This window comes from Podarcis liolepis (assembly GCF_965112155.1).
Source record: "Podarcis liolepis genome assembly, chromosome: 6".
In the NCBI taxonomy this organism is placed as follows: Eukaryota; Metazoa; Chordata; class Lepidosauria; order Squamata; family Lacertidae; genus Podarcis; species Podarcis liolepis.
The window spans coordinates 74,823,506-74,843,046 of NC_139559.1; the positions used below are offsets into that span (position 1 = coordinate 74,823,506).

At 42.3% G+C, this 19,541-nt stretch overlaps 1 protein-coding gene across 3 annotated transcripts in view; it reads left to right on the forward strand.

Annotated features, from left to right (window-relative positions):
• The window catches only part of DPYD (dihydropyrimidine dehydrogenase), a 490,336-nt gene that overhangs the window by 400,902 nt on the left and 69,893 nt on the right, over positions 1–19,541 (forward strand). For all 3 annotated transcript variants that reach the window (XM_083510988.1, XM_083510986.1, XM_083510987.1), the window contains one exon: positions 18,712–18,854. In XM_083510988.1, coding sequence (XP_083367114.1) covers positions 18,712–18,854 — 143 coding nt within the window. The remainder of the gene's footprint in view (positions 1–18,711; positions 18,855–19,541) is intronic.

The window sequence follows — 19,541 nt, forward strand, 5'->3', positions numbered from 1 at the left end:
GGCAGGTTTCAAGCTGGTTAGGTTACCCTAACCAGTACCTTGAATCGGGCCCAGAACTGACCTGGAAGTTGGTAGAGTTGATGTAATAAGGAAATCACTTGCTTCTGTGACTTCTGGTCCACCGACCTTGTGGACTTACCTTGTGGAATTACCAATCTCCTTTCAATGACAGCCCCACATAGACTGCATCCTAATAATTCAATAGTACATCTTTTATGCTGAGCAGTAATAATGAGTCAGATAATTTCGTCTGATAGGCAGCCATATCTGTGTTAGGTCTTTCTGGACAGTATCTATAGGGCTTTTTATTTCCCCTGTCCCATGATTTCCTGCTCCTATAAGGTCAGCTCTTCCACCCACCCTTTTGAACCCTTCAAACATGAATCTAATAGTGTGGTCATTGTAATAGCATTAGTGTCAGTTGCGGGGGGCGGTTGTTTCAGTTTGTTATTATGCTATGTATTGTTGAATAATTATATTGCAAAAAAATAAAATACTGGGGGGGTATTGGCTTGCTTTGTTTTCATTTTATTTTGTGTTTTCATTTTGCATTGTTATGCTATGAACTGGATCCTTGGATGAAAGGTGATATTGAAATTTAATAAATAATAATAATGAAAGCAGTGGAACATTTTGCTCTAGGCTTTCCCATGTAATACTTCTGATACTTTGAAACCATTATTGCTGAGTTTCATACTGACAGCTGTAAGAGGGTCCATCAATGGGCACAAATGCCCAGTTGTCAAGGGAGTTCATGAATGAGAAGGTGGAACAGGCAAGTAGATTGCTACAAATCATGTTCTTCTTTGGAATGCAGAACAGAAATGATTATATGTGATGTTGTTCTGGTAGGCATGGTCTTCTGTGCACCAAGACACTTTTATTTTATTGATTTGCAATCAATTTAACATGTCTTGTTTAGGAACCAAAGTTATGTAAGCATTCTTCCATGATTTTGGCAGCTCACCTATATTTAAAACCATCTTCATAATGTCCTTTAATGGTTGTATAAGATAATCCTGCAACTTCTCATAGTGTATTGCCTGAAAGACCATCAGGTCCTGGTGCTTTCAAAGGTTTTGCCTGTGAAATTACTTGCTTCAATTCCATCATTGTCACTTGCACCAAGACACAATTGCTTCCTTTGTATCATAAGTATGTAACTGATCTACCGTCATGACTCTAGAAGCAAACAAACTGTCAAGTAAACACCGGCCTGCAAGTAGGTCTATTCACTTCCAGATTGATAAAGCGAGGAGAATGGAATAAAGGCGGGTGGAGGGGCAGGGCTACTTGAGAACTGTGAGCATGTCTGCACATACTGAAAATGTGGTTGGCAAAGAGCTCTTACTCCATTGAGGTCAACCAGAAATATTACAAGGTTGGTGTCAAGACCCAAATTCCATAATATATAAGGGGGTGCCAGCAGCAATGAAGCCAAAGAGCATGCATGACTCATACGGTCCTTTAGAAGGGGTGAATCTCTGAGACACGCTCAGAAGATCTGAATAGAAAATAGACTACAATGGGTGCCTGTGAGTTGAAGGACAGCGAACAAGAAAACCATTTGCTCTCCTTTGAGTATGCACGAAGTTTCGATGAGCAGAGGAAGTCGAAAATTCAGGCTTGGGGGTATCATTCAGAATGGCAGCCCTAACAAAAGGGCTTTCTGTACCATCCTGAAAGTGTATGCTGAAGTCAGAGAGCAGGCACAACTCACAAAGCAAATAGTCTCAGGTGATATAAGCAAACGGATGGTTTGGAAGTTTGTTCCTCCTTATAATTTTGGGGGAACATTTTGGAAATGTAAGTGAATTCGTCTCTGCAGCAGTTGCTTTATCAAAGGGCTGCCCAAAGCATCTGGTATGAACTTTGCTCAGTTTTCAACATCACAGCAAAGCAGAAGGATGGAAGGTTGATTTCGGCATTTGATGCAAAAGAAACACCACCAAGATGTAAAGTGCCTAGTATTTAATAAAGGTTAAAAGGTAAAAAGTATCTAATACACTCATACGAACAGCATTTTCAATTGCATAATGCACTTTATCGCTTTTCAGTTGCCAATGGTATATAGGAATGCGTGTGTGTGTACATACACACACACACACACACACACACACACACACACACACACCCCTCTACTTTAAAAGGCTCAAAACAAATTTCAACAGTTTAATCTCAATGTTAGAAAAAGGATCACAGCAGCCTCGCCTGTGTTTTGTCTATAAGCGAGTTTTTGTAAAGACTCGTGACATGCTCCCTGGGTGATAAATATTGACAAGCATGCTCTGGCAAGCAGGATCAAGCTTGTTGAATTAACACAGCTCAAGTCTCTGCATTGACACAGTAACCCGAGTCTGAAAACTATTATTCTACTCCATTTGTTTTGGCATTATAGGTGATGCTGTCCAGTTGAACTTTGAATATTATTATTATTGCTCTTTTTAATATTCTGTATCTTGCAGATTAAAAAAAGATTATTTTTCTTCATAGCTGCTTGTATAACATGAAAGTTGCCCACATTTCATTTTCCTGTTTGGTATATTTATATCAACCTGTAGAAATCTCTTTCTTCCCCGCTTCTCAATTCCCTTAAGACAGTTCACAGAACACATTAAAAAAAGTATTATTTAAAATCTCTCTCTCTGCTCTATACTAACACCAGATGCTCAGAATCTAACTTCAGGTTCATTGCTCTAGCTATACCAAATCCCTGAGAAAAGAAAGTCAGTAATTGATAAAATTAACAGCAAAGACTTCCTTCCTTAAAAAAGAAAGGAAAAGGCAGATATCCTTTATATTCTAATCTATTTCTACCTATTCCGTACCCTCCAACATTTCTCCAATGAAAATAGGGATGTCCTATTATTATTATTATTGTTATTGTTATTGTTATTATATCCTGCCCATCTGACTGGGTTGCTCCAGCCACTCTGGGCAGCTTCCAACATATGTAAAAACATAATAAAACATTAAACATTTAAAAACTTCCCTATACAAGGCTGCCTTCAGATGTCTTCTAAAGGTTGTATAGTATAGTTGTAGGCCCCTTTGGCTTGGGGGCTGTGTATTCTAAGGAAGGGAAGTACATAGAACATTTCCAGGACTTAAATGGAAGAGATCTGGACTGCGCCAGGCCACACAACACACACACATTCTTTAGTGCGCATGAACCACACCTTCTTCTCTTTTGGGCCCTCCTAGCTTCAGCTAGCCCAGAACGCAGCAGCTACACTGGTAACAGAGACCAGGCAAAGAGATCATACCTCTCCTGTCTTCAAATAACTCATGTGGCTCCCTATAAGCTTCTAAGCTGGGTTCAAAATATTGGTCTTAAGCTTTATAGCCCTCCATGGCTTAGAACCCCAGTACCTGTTGGACCACATTCTCATCCCACATCAGGCTGAGATTGTCATCTGAGGCCTTTTTCTGGATGTCCTCCTCCATCTCAAATGATGTGGGTGGTGACACTGAAGAGAGAGCCCTTTTGGTGACATCTCTTCACCTTTAGAAAGCCTTCCCCAGAGAAGGTCATGTGGTATCCTGGTTACTCTCATTCAGACATCAGGCAAAATGTGTGTTTTTTTCCCCTTTTCTTTTTCTGTTTTTCCAGGATTTTAAGAGCCACCAGTGTTAGTACAGTGGTACCTTGGTTTTCAAACTTGATCCATTCTGGAAGTCTGTTTCAAAACCAAAGCGTTCTAAAACCAAGGCACGCTTTCCCAAAAAGTAATGCAAAATGGATGGATCTGTTCCAGACTTTTAAAAACAACCCCTAAAGCAGCAATTTAACATGAATTATCTAACGAGACCATTGATCCATAAAATGAAATCAATAATCAATGTACTTTAGTATAAAATAAATAAGACAATATTGTAGATGATAAAAATGAAAATTATTATTTTTTCTTACCTGCACTGATAGTCATTGTTTGAATGGGGGGGCTTTTATCCATTTCCACAGTCACACAATCAATACCCAGTAGCTGAACTGGGTTTCACACACTTACAAAAACGGATTAACCGAAAAATGCAAAATAAATGGCAAAAACAAAAGCACCAAACTTAATCCGTTCTGTTTGGCTTCCAAAATGTTCAAAAACCAAGGCGCAGCTTCTGATTCATCCAGGCGCCCTGGAAACAATAGCTGACAGCTGCATCAGATGTTTGGCTCCCGAAAAACGTTCGAAAACTGGAACACTTACTTCCGGGTTTTTGGCGTTGAGGAACCAAGGCCTTTGAGAAGAAAGGTACCACTGTATTTTAAGATGAGAACGGTTTTGAGTTTACTGTCTACTTGAATGGATGGTTGCTGTTTTAGCTCGTCTCGTGACTGAATGTGTTGCTTTATTATCTATGTTTTTATTGCACTTCTGTTGTTTCTTAACTACCTTGCTAACCACCCTGGAAACAGACGTTTGTGTTGAAGGAGCAGGTTATAAATTACGTAAATAAAGTAAACCCTCAGGCCTAATACGTGAAGCATGCAAACAGGTGAAGACCAGATCAATGTGGGATTAGTAATGGGCTTCATACCTACGCTGTTATCCTGAAGGAAATATGGGATATCAGTGGAAGCAGTTGAGAAGAATGTTTTCACTTGTAGCATTTGGGCAGCCTAGCGATGTTTGTAATGGGAGAGAGGTTGCACACTCATGACAATGGGGAAAGGGGGAATGGACAACACTCTATCCCCTCTAACGCCTCGAGTTATACTTCTTTCTTACCTTGTAGTAGACATGTATGTTTTCAGATCTCCGTTCCTTTTATTTCAAGAGGTGCTCACCTGTATGGATGATATTTAAGGTGAGACCTCTCTGCATTTGTGCAAAGCATTGATTTCCCTGCATCTGTGTCCCCTGTGAGATGTGATTCTGTGTAATACCTCTCTCTTTTTTTGTTAAAACACTTTGATATTTTCCGATGAAAGGGGCATGTTACTTGCAAAGATTGGTTGGGTCTGATGCTAAATGTTTTCAGATCAAACAGGCATGTTCTTTGTGGGTGCATGGAACAGAGTTAATTCAACTCAGTTTTGATCAGCCAGCATTGCTCCAAAGAAGAAATCCGCTGAGCGCAGTTAGGCACACTTTTGTATGATTACCATCTTTCCCTTTCATGCAGGCTGGGGAACTCGCTGTGTACGAAAATTAAGGACCCTCCTCACCCTCTGAGATGCCCTTGTTAGATAACAATTAAAATGATCTGATACGGCAGCACGTTGGGATTCTCTTGCATCTCTTTGTGTTGCTTCTGAATAAATCAAGCACTGCCGCTAATCCTGTTTGACTTTCATCAATGCAAAAACTCTGAACCAAAATATGACCTGCAAAACCTGAAGCCAGCATACTGGGAGTATGTATATTAGGCTAATTAAACTAGCTGGGAAACCGCCTCCCTCTGAAAAAAAAAAAAGATACTATACTTACCAGTCTGTGTGAGTAATACACAGTCAATCCGTGTGAGGCAGTAGCTTACTTACTGGGGCAATCCGATAAACAATGGCATCCCCTCTAACTGACCAGCCAAGTAGTGATGGTAATATTTGAATAGCTGGTGCATGAGTTTACTCAAACTCTAATAGACCCAGAAGAGTGAGCATGCCTGCTCTCCTTCCTGTGAGCATATACAGTGGTACCTCAGGTTACATATGCTTCAGGTTACATATTGTCAGGGAACTGCCATCAGAGGCAAGAGGAGAGGTAAGACGCTCCAATGATGCAGGGGAGGGAACTAGCAAGGAGTGAGAGAGAGCTTCCGTTGGGGAAGGAAATCCAGGGGACACCAGGGAGAAAGGGGAGGCTGAGAGTACTGCGGAGGGGAGGCTCCGAGACTCTTCCAGTGAAATCAGCGGAGAGAGCACAGGACCTCCGCTTGGCACGCCCACGCTGCGCAGAAGGCTTCCGCGCAGAGAATCTAGGAGGAGACTGGGCGTCAAAGAATTTCTATGTTGGAGGAAGTTTAGGAGACGCCCACTCACGGATTCTGCCAGTGACTAAGACAGTCGCGTTGTCAAACCAGGGCTGTCAAACCAGGGAAAGGTTTAGCTATACGATTAGCTTGGAGCAGTTTGCAGTTTACGCACAAGCAACCCCAATTCCCATTACACATATGCTTCAGGTTACAGACTCCGCTAACCCAGAAATAGTACCTCGGGTTAAGAACTTTGCTTCAGGATGAGAACAGAAATCGTGCTCCGGTGGCACAGCACTTCAGGTTAAGAACAGTTTCAGGTTAAATATGAACCTCCAGAACGAATTAAGTACTTAACCCAAGGTACCACTGTACATCATGTATAGCCAACTCATGTGTGCTTTATATTTTCAGCCCAAAGAACAGATAGATGGATGGATGGATGACACTGTTATGGCAGGTGTATGCATGTATATAGCCAATGACACATGGAGGAATGCATGGATGAGCCCCAGACTTTCTCCTTCACCCCATTACATTTAGAGCAGGGGTGCCTAGTGGGCACAGCGACTAACAGCCAACGCTTTGGGGGCTGCATATCAAAGTGGGCATGTCCATTTATTTTATTTTTATTTTTTTGCTGAAAAGGGGGTCCATTTTAGGGTTCTGCAGGGCTCAAAAATCCTTTTTGGATTTTCAGCATCACAGCGCAGGGCCCACGGGAGTGGCCAGCACCTGACCAGCAACTGAGCAGGCACACAAGTCACCTGGGGGTCTTCCCCACTATATTGAATTGTATTTCTATTTAAATTATAGAAATTATTTCTGAATTCGTATGTCAATTACCATACACACATTTAATGCAATTCCCCCCTTTGTCCATTGATGATGTAACTCTTCTCTTTCGGTCACCCTTAACTGCTACTCTAGGCTCATTATGCTACAGTACAGCAAGGATTGCTAACATGGCACCAGTGGACACACATGCAATCTCAGTGGCCTTCCATAGTACCCACAGGGGCCTCTCTCCACCCTGAAAATAGGGTAGTTGATAAAACAGTTTGCAGTGTGTGCTGCCCACACCATTTTTTTTCTCCATATGGGCCCATTGGCCCCAAACATGTTGATGACAAATACGTTTCTAGAAATCTGAATTAATCTTGAGTATAGTAATGGGTGCGGGTGGCGCTGTGGGTTAAACCACAGAGCCTAGGACTTGCCAGTCAGAAGGTCAGCAGTTCGAATCCCCGCGACAGGGTGAGCTCCCGTTGCTCGGTCCCTGCTCCTGCCAACCTAGCAGTTCGAAAGCACGTCAAAGTGCAAGTAGATAAATAGGTACCACTCTGGCGGGAAGGTAAACGGTGTTTCCGTGCGCTGCTCTGGTTTGCCAGAAGCGGCTGAGTCTGCTGGCAACATGACCCGGAAGCTGTAGGCCGGCTCCCTCGGCCAATAAAGAGAGATGAGCACCGTGACCCCAGAGTCGGCCATGACTGGACCTAATGTTCAGGGGTCCCTTTAGCTTTATAGTAATAGGTGGAAAAATTATGCTGCATTGTTTGTGCTAGCCCACTTTAGGATCCAGGAAGCAGTAGGGTGTAACTCTGATTGAATTTACTCTGACCTACTTCTGAGTAAAGACACAAAAGAAAGCAATAGTTCCAGAGCGCCATAATATTAGCTTCCTAAATACAGTCTCATACATAGTATGGGTATGAATTGTTTGGCTCACCCTTCCTCTCATTTATTTTTTGTTCCTTGCTTTCCTTTGTTGTTGTTGTTTTTAAATAAAGCATTTAAGTCTTTCATTTTAAAAAAGTGCTGCAAATTAAAAAGCAATTAAATAAAAAAGAAGCGATGCATTACAAACAGAAGCTTCATTGACTTCTGTGAATATTTCCATTTTAAAAAAAACAGTGTGGGGTTTCAGTTCAAAGCTATAGAAACAATAGCAGAAAGAAATGTTTGGAAATGGTTATGAAGACATAATTACAAAAAGTGTTCTTGTTGCACAAGCCGACTCCGCATCTGTCATCTAGTGGTTTAATGCTTGTGGTAGTTATTAGCTGAATATTCCTGTTATTACCATTCTGCAAGCAAGCGCCTTTCTTGAAACTGATTGATGTTTAGGAATAAAAGATATCTATTATACGTTGCCAGCTCCTAAGGACCAATCTTATAAGCCAGAATGCCTTCACAGAAATGATGATACCTCATCTTTCTGGAACTAATCACCGCAGAAGAAAGTTAAAGGGTTGAAATCATGATATCTCCCTGTCTACTCTCCCTGAACAACTTTCATTGCATTGCATCCCCATTCCACAACCAAATGATGGTGGTATTTTATCTGTCAATGGTGACGGCGGTGGAACATGTCTTCATTCTGCTAGAGGTATAGACAAATAATTTGTAATATACTATATAAAGAGTTTATAATATATGAGGAGTTACTTTGGAAAATGAGCATCTATAGGATTTAAGGGCCATCTTATACCATGCCTCATGAATGTCCCACCTATTCCACACCCTAAGAACATAAGTCCTTGATATCTGATTTTTATTTTATGCTGAGACTGTTTTTATCTTGCCTTTCCATTGGTGGTGTGATTAAACAGCTTTATGTTTTTGGTGCTGTGTTTTAACCTTGTGGTTTCCCACTCTCCTGGAAACCTTTAAGTCAGTGGTGTAGCGTGGGGGGTGCAGGGGGGGCCGGCCGCACCGGGCGCAACATCTGGGGGTTGGGGTTAGGGGGCGCAAATCCACAGGTTAGGGGGCGCAAATTACTTGCCTTGCCCCGGGTGCTGACAACCCATGCTACACCACTGCTTTAAGTGAACAGCGGCATAAGGATTTTGGGAATGAATAATAAAATAAGAGTCCTGTGAGATCAGACCCAAGCCCAAGAGCCAAGCAGATGACTCCAGAAATCACTGGCTGTTTCTCCCCAGAAATAACCTCTCTGAATCTGGAGCTTCTATACAGACATCATAAGAAATAGCCAATGATAGTTCTGCTCCTCCATTGCCTAATTGCCTTTTCAAGTCACCCAAGCCGGCAGTCATCATCGCATTTTGTAGCGGTGAATTTTCCACATGCAAGTACATCTTCCATGAAGAAGTTGTTCCTTTTTGTCTGTCTTGAATCCCCTGCCACTCAGTTTCATTGGTTCAAACTGTACCAGCTCTAGTTTTATTTATTTACTTATGGGGAACGGGCAGCCTTTTGTGAGATACAGTGGTACCTTGGGTTAAGTACTTAATTTGTTCTGGAGGTCTGTTCTTAACCTGAAACTGTTCTTAATTTGAAGCACCACTTTAGCTAATGGGGCCTCCTGCTGCCGCTGTGCCACCGGAGCACGATTTCTGTTCTTATCCTGAAGCAAAGTTCTTAACCTGAAGCACTATTTCTGGGTTAGTGGAGTCTGTAACCTGAAGTGTATGTAACCTGAGGTACCACTGTACTCACAGAGGTAGAAATGGAAGGGGTGGCATGCAAGGAATCTCTCCATACTGATCTTTTTCGGTGTTCTTGGCCAAATAGTACTCTTAAGGCTGCAGAGTCTTCACACAGTATTTGAAGGATCATCAGTTCCCACACAGTATTTGAAGGATCATCAGTTCCCACACGTTCTACCTGGACCCTGAGATCTTCATTTGAGGTCCTTCTTTGAGGCTGCCCACATGTGAGGTACAGTGAGTGGGTATGACTGAAAGGATCTTTATAGTGATGGCAGTTTGGCTATGGAATGTCTTCTCCCAGAGTGGTCCACCTGGTGCAGCCAGTAAATCAAAGGGCAACTGTATATAACTAAGTTACAGATAGGTAGCCGTGTTGGTCTGCCATAGTCAAAATAAAAAAAATCCTTCCAGTAGCACCTTAAAGACCAACTAAGTTAGTTCTTGGTATGAGCTTTCGTGTGCATGCACACTTCTTCAGATACACTATATAGAAGGATCTGGCAACTTCTGTTTCAGTGTATCTGAAGAAGTGTGCATGCACACGAAAGCTCATACCACGAACTAACTTAGTTGGTCTTTAAGGTGCTACTGGAAGGAATTTTTTTATTTTGTATATAACTAAGTTGTCTTATTTGTTCAAGGATTTCAGCTTGTGCAGCAGAACTTCTCCTCTCCCTCCTCCCCCTCCTCTCCCTGAGGCAACATATTTGAGGGGTGTAAGGAGGGAGGAGAGGAAGGGGAAGTTCTGTTGTGCGCGTTGGAACCACTTGCACAAACTTCATTGGATAAAGCCTACCCTGGGCAGCTTCCAGCAAAATATTAAAACACACACAAAAAAACCCTTAAACATACAAAATGTACCTATACAGGGCTTCTAAAAATCATCTTCTAAAAGTCAGATAGATGTTTATTTTGTTGGCATCTGATGGGACGGGGTTCCACAGGGTGGGCGTCACTACCAAGAAGGGTCTCTGCCTGGTTCCCTATAACTTCTTGCAATGAGGGACCTTCCAGAAGGCGGTTTGCTATAGTTTGTTTATTTATTTAGACCCCCCCACACACACTGCATCCCAGATCACTTTAATATTAGGGCTGGTAGATATAATCTACTCAAGCTTTAGTTGATTATTGGTGAGGCTCGATTTGAATCAGTGATGGAAAAGTTCAGGCAGCAACAGGGAAAAACGGGGAAGGTCTGTCCTAACAATGAGTGGTAGTGTTTGTTTATTATATTGTTAGCTACCTCATATACCCTTTTAATATTTCTACAAGGCACCTATATCGAGGCTCTGATTATATGCATATTTTATCTCCGTTTAATCAATGAATTAGTTAAAACGGCAATCAGTTAAAATCCTTTCTCATCAGTTGGCAGCCTTAATTAAAATACACTCATTTCATATTACTCTCCCAACATCCCCATGAGGAATGTTAAGCACCACAGTCGTCTGGCTTTCACAAGTCAATGAGACAAGTTATGTGCCGAGCCCTCAGCGCACTGCTCCTGAATACAAAGGAGCATTTCTGCTCGTGTATCCTGAGGTAAAACACTGAGCATGCCATGTGCTAATGTGTTTGAATTTATGTCTTCCAGAAGTTTCAAGATCACTCGGTTTACTAAGCCTTAGTTTTTTCAAAGAAAATTAAGAGAAGCCCTGTGCTAAAAATCTTTTTTTAAAAAATAAATGTATGTACAATGCTAATCTTATACCCAAATCCTGGGTTGTTTCCAGTTGTGACCCTCGTGCTGACAGAAGGAGAATTAATCCAGTGGAGACTTCTATCAGTGGAAGTGGGAGGGAAGCAATATCTGCCCCATCTCCACCTCACAATTTGAATGACCAAAAGTTGCTTCAATGGACAGAGTAGAGGGTGGCGTGAGTGGGAAATTGGTAGCTTCCAGTTGCAGTGGGGAAGCCCACCAGCTTGCTGCAGTAACAAACTAGCCGATAATGGAGTATTTGCAGCATTTCAGCGGCTAGACGGAATGATTCCCTCTCCCCACAGGGGGTTGTCCCAACCTTCCCCAGAGCTATTTACAGGGGGAAGATGGGGAAAAGAGTTCGGACTTGATATCCCACCTTTCACTCCCCTTAATGAGTCTCAAAGTGGCTAACAATCTCCTTTCCCTTCCTCCCCCACAACAAACACTCTGTGAGGTGAGTGAGGCTGAGAGACTTCAGAGAAGTGTGAGTAGCCCAAGGTCACCCAGCAGCTGCATGTGGAGGAGCGGGGAAGTGAACCCAGTTCACCGGATTACGAGTCCACCGCTCTTAACCACTACACCACTCTGGGACAATTGTGCAGATAGAAGCCCTTGCACACCACCCCAAAGCTCTGAGTGCTTATGGGTATTTGGCAGGTCACCTCACAGTGTAAGCTGAAAGTACTGATAACCAGTTCTTCATACTGATGTAGCAATTTTATTCTGTGGTATTATTATTATTATTAGGGATCAATCACTGGAACTCAGTTCCAGCATCTCTCAGGTGGTTCTATTGCCATTCTAAGAGAAAGAGGGAGGATATCATGGTGAGTTCCAGCACCTCTTTTTCTAGAAAAATATAACCTATTATTATTATTATTATTATTATTATTAGTGCCCCACTCATCTGGCTGGGTTGCCCCAGCCACTCTGCAGATACTGATCTGCCTAATACAAATGAACACTTTGGGTGGTGAAAACGTGCATATCATGGCTGGGATTTAACTAACACACCCTGTCAGTGGAAGTCTTGAACAAGGACATAATATTAATAATAATTTTATTATTTGTAGCCCACCTATCTGACTGGGTTACCCCAGCCACTCTGGGCAGCTACCAACACATATAAAAACATTTAAAAAAATCACACATTATAAACGTCCTTATACAAGGCTGTCTTCAGATACAAAGTTGTATAGTTATTTATCTCCTTGACATCCGATGGGAGGGCATTCCACAGGGTGGGCGCCACTACCAAGAAGGCCCTCTGCCTGGTTCCTTGTAACTTCTCGTAGCGAGGGTACCACCAGAAAACCCTCAGAGCTAGATCTCAATGTCTGGGTTGAATGATGTGGTTGGAGATGCTCCTTCAGGTTATAAATGACTGTAGGCTGTATCTATCACCCTAAAGAATAAATCTGATTACTGCCCTACAAATGGCAGAAGAACCACACTTCTTTGTGTAGTTTCTTGATGCAACTCAAGAAAAATGATGGTCAGATTTACCATCAACAAACACTTCTGAAAAAGAAAAGAAAATCAGGTTGCTCCTATTGACTCTGAGGGGTTACCCCAGACTACAGGTGCCACATAAAGTGGTTTAATAGTGATTTCCCAGGGGACTGAGAAGTTGTAGTTCTTTGAGGGGACGAACTTATCTCCACATCCTATCAGGTTACAATTTTCAGGGCAAGTGGAGGAATAGCCATGGCAGCTGAATTGATATAAAACCAATATGAGGTTGTAGTGTAGATCAGGACTGTGAGGTAGTTTAAGTAATTCCCATGAAGATTCCAAAGACATTAGAGATTTTCATAGTTTTATAGTTAATGCAGTATTCTGATTTTTTTTCTTAAATAAGAGATTAAGTGTGATGCTACAACACTGAATTTCTTTCTACAATGTAACTGTAGTTTCTCATATGTATATATATTCTATAAACTTGTATGTATACTGGTTTCTTCTGCATTTAAATGCATTCATTGGCCATTTTGAAAGATGTGCTTGCTGCGCTGTTTCATTAAGCTGCTGCGTTATCGGGTAATTGTTTAAACATAAAGCCATAGCACTATCAAAAGGAAAGGTGAACTAATGGCATTTGCAAATGTCAGGGATTATCTTAACACTTTTATTATAGTTTATAAAAAGAAGGTTCAGGGCATTCCATGGCAATTATTTCCACAGAAATTGGTTATTTAAATAAATTGCTAATTATCTGGATATGACAGTATTGAAAACCCTGCTAATGAGTTATGTGATAAGTGCAGCTTTTGAAGGCCACCTACAGGTGGAAGGGAGCAAAAACAATATTGAATTTGTTATCCCAAATAAGGAGGTGGATGCAGATGTCTTGTTTATTATATTTGCATCTGTCTGCGTCAAGTACTTCCCAAATGTCACGTTGCAAAATGCAAGTTTATGGAGTTTGTCTGCCAGGGAAGGTTAGACTTCTCCCTTTGCTTTATTTGCTTGTTTGCCCTAATCCTTGAAATGTCTAGTTTAATGAGTATTTACGCTAACGTGTTTACAATAAGTGAATCGCAAATGTTTCCAGATTAATTCCCATTCTGCCATTTTGAGTGCTGATATTTACTCTTAGGTGGTTGTTTGCTTAACAAAAACCACTTGTTGTCATTTTCAGCAATTTTATTAACTGTAATAGTAGGAAACCAACAGTGTGCTGCATGCCCAACAGCATTGCTAGTTGGGCGCAATCCTAAGCAAGCTTAGTTCAAAGGTGTTTCCACCAAAATCACATCTTAATAGTGGGTGCCTTCTCTCTAGGTAGGAGCTTGTTTATTTTGAGTTAGAACACATCAGGGATGCCTACTTGAATAAAGTAGTGATGTTTCCCAGTAGTGATGTATGGAAGTGAGAGCCGGACCATAAAGAAGGCTGATCGCTGAAGAATTGATGCTTTTGAATTACGGTGCTGGAGGAGACTCTTGAGAGCCCCATGGACTGCAAGAAGATCAAACCTATCCATTCTTAAGGAAATCAGCCCTGAGTTCTCACTGGAAGGACAGATCGTGAAGCTGAGGCTCCAATACTTTGGCCACCTCATGAGAAGAGAAGACTCTCTGGAAAAGCCCCTGATGTTGGGAAAGATGGAGGGCACAAGGAGAAGGGGACGACAGAGGATGAGATGGTTGGACAATGTTCTCGAAGCTACCAGCATGAGTTTGACCAATCTGCGGGAGGCAGTGGAAGACAGGAGTGCTCTGGTCCATGGGTTCAACGAAGAGTCGGACACGACTAAACAACTAAATGACTAAACAATAACAACAACTTGAATAAAATATTGGGGAAGGGGCAGGTTAGCCCTGCCCTGCATAATCTATCAACTTTGGGCGTGCGGCCTCCTCAAATATTTTATTGCAGGGGCTGAAGGGATCTCATCACTTAGGAGCTGGCTCCTATGGAACACATCCCATCTAGGTACTGACTTAACCCACACATTAAAGTAAAATAATTAGATTATAGTACTATTAAAAGGCCACTTACACTCCTGCCTCCAAAATGTTAACTTCTGAAAGCAGAGTAAATTAGGTTGGGAAAATGTGAGGAGGGCATTATAACTGTGAAGAACTGTGTTTTTTGCGTGTGTTTTGGCAGCCCTACATACCTCTCTATTGGAACCTGGACACAGGTGGTGTCATAAAGCTGACACCTTTGAATTAAAGCACATTGCAGCTGAAACTGTCTAAAGAGGTTATTGTAAGGCAAGAGTTTGGGCTTAACTACACTTCCACTTGTCACAAGCTGAGTGGTTTTTGCCTTTGCCCATGACTTGCCCCAGAAAACCCACTCTCCAGCACTAAATTGGAACAAATGGCAATCTGTAGAAAACCTCATTGTTGTTTGTTCCGATTCAGCACTAAACCACAGGTTTTCTAGGGGGGACACGGTAGGGAAAACAGAAGTGTGGCTGAGCCCTTCCTCATTGGCATTTCCGTGGGCCATGTTAATGGGCAACATCTGCAGCAATGGGACTTATCAGCAGGTTAATTTTGCTGGGGGGGGGGGGAACCTAGGGCTTTTGCTCATCACTGCTCTACCCCCATATCAGTGTAGAACTCAGCTAAACTAGCAGCAGATCCTTCTAATGTACGCAGGAACTAAGCAGTATAGACCTAGGTTTAAATGTAATCAGCACTAGGTGTGGGCGCTATCCGCTTTTCAATATTGCGATATATCACCAGCTAAACATCGTGATATATTGATATATCACAGTCTGAAAGAATGGTGGAGCTATGTAGGGGGATTGCCTGGCTTCATGGTGTTTCCCACACTGTGATTTTTGCATTGCACACAAGCATACAATCATGATTTGCAATTTACTGCCAGGTCAAAAACTATGAAACTGATATCACGATATGGACTTCAAACCGGTTTGGGACAATATATTGATATATTGCCCTGTCTTAATAAACACCTTGAATTGTGCCTAAAAGACCATTGGGAGCTAATGTAGATGTGGAAATACTGGTATAATGTATAAAGAGCTCAGTGATAGAACATCAGCTCTGCATACAGAAGACCCCATGTTCAATCTTCAGGGAGAACAAGGCAAACCCCTCTGTCAAATCTTGGCGAGCCTCTGATAGTCATGGTAGACAATAGGATCATCCACAATTCTGCTTGTCTCGTGCCTAGAGAGCCTAGAAAACATGGGTCCAAGTAGTTTTGCCCTTGTCCCACTGTTTAGCGACAAATCAGAGCAAACGTCAATCCGGAAAATACCCAATTGATATTTGCTCTGATTCAGCAGTAAAGATTGAGTTTTTCCAGGGAAAAGCAACAGGGCAAGGGATGAGCCCAGTACTGAGCTAGAATCATAGTCTGGCTAGCATAAGGCACTTTCTCCATGGCTATAAATGCAGTGCTATTTTTTTGGAAAAAGAGATGCTGGACCTCACCATGAACACCTCCCTCGTTCTCTTGGAATGGCAGTGGTGCCCACCTGAGAGATGCCGGAACTGAGTTCCAGCGAGGTCCAGCTGAAAAAAAAGCCCTGTATATATGTAAAACACAACATGTACTAATACATGTCACTTGTTTTTTTCCCTTTAATAACAGCACAGTATCCAAAATTACCCTCAGTTCGCTAAAAATAAATTGTATGTTTAATATTATGTTAGCTTCTTAGTTTATTCTTAGTTCATGTTTAATACAGTGCTGAGTGAATCTTAAATTTAATTTTGCAAGGAAGATCCATGCTGTAATTACTGTAACATAAATAAATTAAAGCTAAATTTTGCTTTGCTGTATGCAGTGCGCTACTGAGAATTATGATCCAATTTCATTTTTATGCCAGGAACACGGTACGATAGATATTGCAGGAAGGGTCTGCCCCCAACTTTGTGGTGTATCTTTTGTTTCTGTTGATAGGACAAAAGATCCAGGTGGGCTTTTGAACTAACGGTGAAGGAAAAAGACAAGCCACGTGTGTGTGTGTGTGTGTGTGTGTGTGTAAGAGTTATATGTCAGGGTAGTTATCATTCTACCAGTGAAAGGCATCACCCAGACATGCCACAACAAACAGTGAATTGTATCCAGACAGACAGAGCAATTAAACCACACCCTTACACCAAATTTTGGGAGGGTTGGGCTGAGCAGAGGCAAGCCACCAGCCACTGGGTGTGTGTGTGAGAGGCCTGCTGATGATACCCCCTCCAGCAGAAAACCCCCAAAATGTGTGTTCTGAGAGCAGGAAGGGGTGTGTATATGCTGGCCTGGGATATTACTGCTGTTAGGAGACAACATCAGGCCTGATATGGGCCCAATCCCTGGCACAGGGATCAGACCAAATCACCCCGCCCTTCCACTCTGGGTGCAGTGTTGTCCTTGCCAAGCCCTGTGGCATGAGGGTTAGCATTGCAGAGTTGATCCAAAGAAATCAAGGGGGCAAGTGGGTCACTTAAGTCCGTTGAATTTCAGTGAGTATACGCTAAACATGATTAACAATATTATCTGTTAACAATATCCACTGTAGATGGTGATCTGTGCTGGTCCAATATTCACCATTAATGGCCCAGGAGTGCTTGAGTTTTAAGCATATGCCAAAAGCACCATATAAAAGCAAATATGAAAAAACAACCATGAACCAATTTTAAAACACAAATTATTAAACAGCAGCAACCTCCCCACACCCAATAGCACATAACATGCCATTCATAGTCAATACACGAAAGACTAGGTTTTGCAGTGTTGAGAGAGCGCATGCCACCGGTATGACTTTAGGAAGACTCTTTGTGTTCCTCCCAGTCTCCTTAAGATTGATTTTGCTAAGCTAACTGCAAATATCAAGCCATCCATTAATGACCAATGGGAGTTCTTTGCCCTCTCGCTTTTCCCTCTGTGATCTTCTGTTTTGCTATGATCTTTACTTACGCTCTTTTAGGTCTTCTTACAGAAATCCCCACCTCTGCTCAAACATACGCATTCGCACACCTTTCACCACCTTTGCAGTTTGGAGTCAGGGGCCTAATTAAACTTCATATTTTCCCCCCTCGTTGCCTTCAATCACTATTCTGCCTGTCTGAAGGATAATTTCACTGCACCTTCATACCTATGCAAAGGGGGATGGGGGGTGGAATCAGCAATTCTTTGTCGCTGATGGTTCTCTATCCCTTGAAGACATGTGTTGTTAATGGGGTTCCTGAGGGGCTAGCTTGAATATTGGTTCTGGAGCTGTTGTTGATGGGGGGTGCAGGTTCATCGTTGAGAATGGAGGAAATGCCAGCGTAGGTGAATAATGAAGAGGAATCTGTGCTGAAGCAGCTGAAGGTGGCACAACCCTAGAGGATAATTCGTATGCTGAATCAGGAGCAGATGTCAATACAGACAGCTTGTCTGAGTATTTGGATGCTGATTCAGTAGCAACTAGCATTGATGGGAGAGGCTTGTCAGACATCCTGTTTGTAAAGACCACAATGTCGACCGTAAAAATGGTGGGCTGATAGAAGGAGGTGACATTTCGCTGGAGGCAATAAGCACAGAAGAAACAGCTTTCGAAAATTGACAACGCAACAGATTTTTCTGTGTTCCATTGAAAAACCATATCAGCAAACAGATCCCTGTTTTTTAAAAAAATAATAATAGTGAAAATGAAAAATGGTAGTGCAATATTCCCTAAATACTTCAGACACCTTAGTGGGGCGTTGCTTACTCACAATGCATGGCAAAGCTGGCAGCTCACAAACTTGTTGGCTGAAAGATCCTCTGCCAAGTGGTCATTGTGTATTCTGTTGTTGTTGTTGTTTAGTCGTTTAGTCGTGTCTGACTCTTCGTGACCCCATGGACCAGAGCACGCCAGGCACTCCTGTCTTCCACTGCCTCCCACAGTTTGGTCAAACTCATGCTGGTAGCTTCGAGAACACTGTCCAACCATCTCGTCCTCTGTCGTCCCCTTCTCCTTGTGCCCTCCATCTTTCCCAACATCAGGGTCTTTTCCAGGGGGTCTTCTCATGGCCGGACAAATAACAGATGAAGAGGTGGTTCCAAGCATGGAAAAGCAGCAGGATAGGAAATGAAGCCTGCGACCGGTTTGAGAGAAGAGGAAAGAGGGGAGTTGAGAGTCTGTGACCCTCCTTGCCTGCTGCCTCACTAATGCACACACTCTCTCTCTCTGTACAGGAAATGCCATAAGACCCATTGCCCTCCGAGCAGTTTCTGCAATAGCTCGTGCTCTTCCGGGGTTTCCAGTCCTGGCAACAGGAGGCATTGACTCAGCTGAGAGTGGCTTGCAATTTCTTCAGAGCGGTGCTTCTGTTTTGCAGGTACTACTTTTATTCTGATAGCTTAAAAAAAAACAAAAACAGTAATATGTTTTACAATAAAACAACAACTGAGATTTGGCCTTAAAGTGGGAGGAGGGACGTGCCCATGGTAAGTCCAAATATATCTTTTTACCCTTATCTCCTTTTTTCTGGGAATTGTTATGAAAATTAATGTGTGAATGCCAGCAGAGCCAATGGAATGTTGGGAGTTATAGTCCAGCAAGATCTGCAGGGGCCACAATAACCAACTCTTCTCTAGTTGGATTTCCATGTACCTCCCACGGCAACACCGTTTGATCAAATTGTTACTTTAGGATGTTACTCATACCAGGAATGGCAAGGGTATGTCTGTGCAATGAATGAGCACCTGAAGGTTTGCTGTTGAAAATAATATTGTGTTGTAAAGTCATTTTATTCTTTGCCCTAATAAAGAAACCTCCACTGAGTTCAGTTTTGAACTTTGGGTAGTATAAACTATTGCTCGGTCAGGCTGCTGGGACAGATGTTTCTTCCAGTGTTCGGGACCACATCCTGAATATTTGCCAAGCTGCCATTTTAGAAAAGTATTTCAACCCCACTACTCGGTATGTTCTAAGTTTTGGTGGGCTTAAAATTCTTCTTGCTACCTACAGTCATGGCAAATTTCAAGTTACATATAGGATGGGCAGGTAAATTGAGAGCCATTGC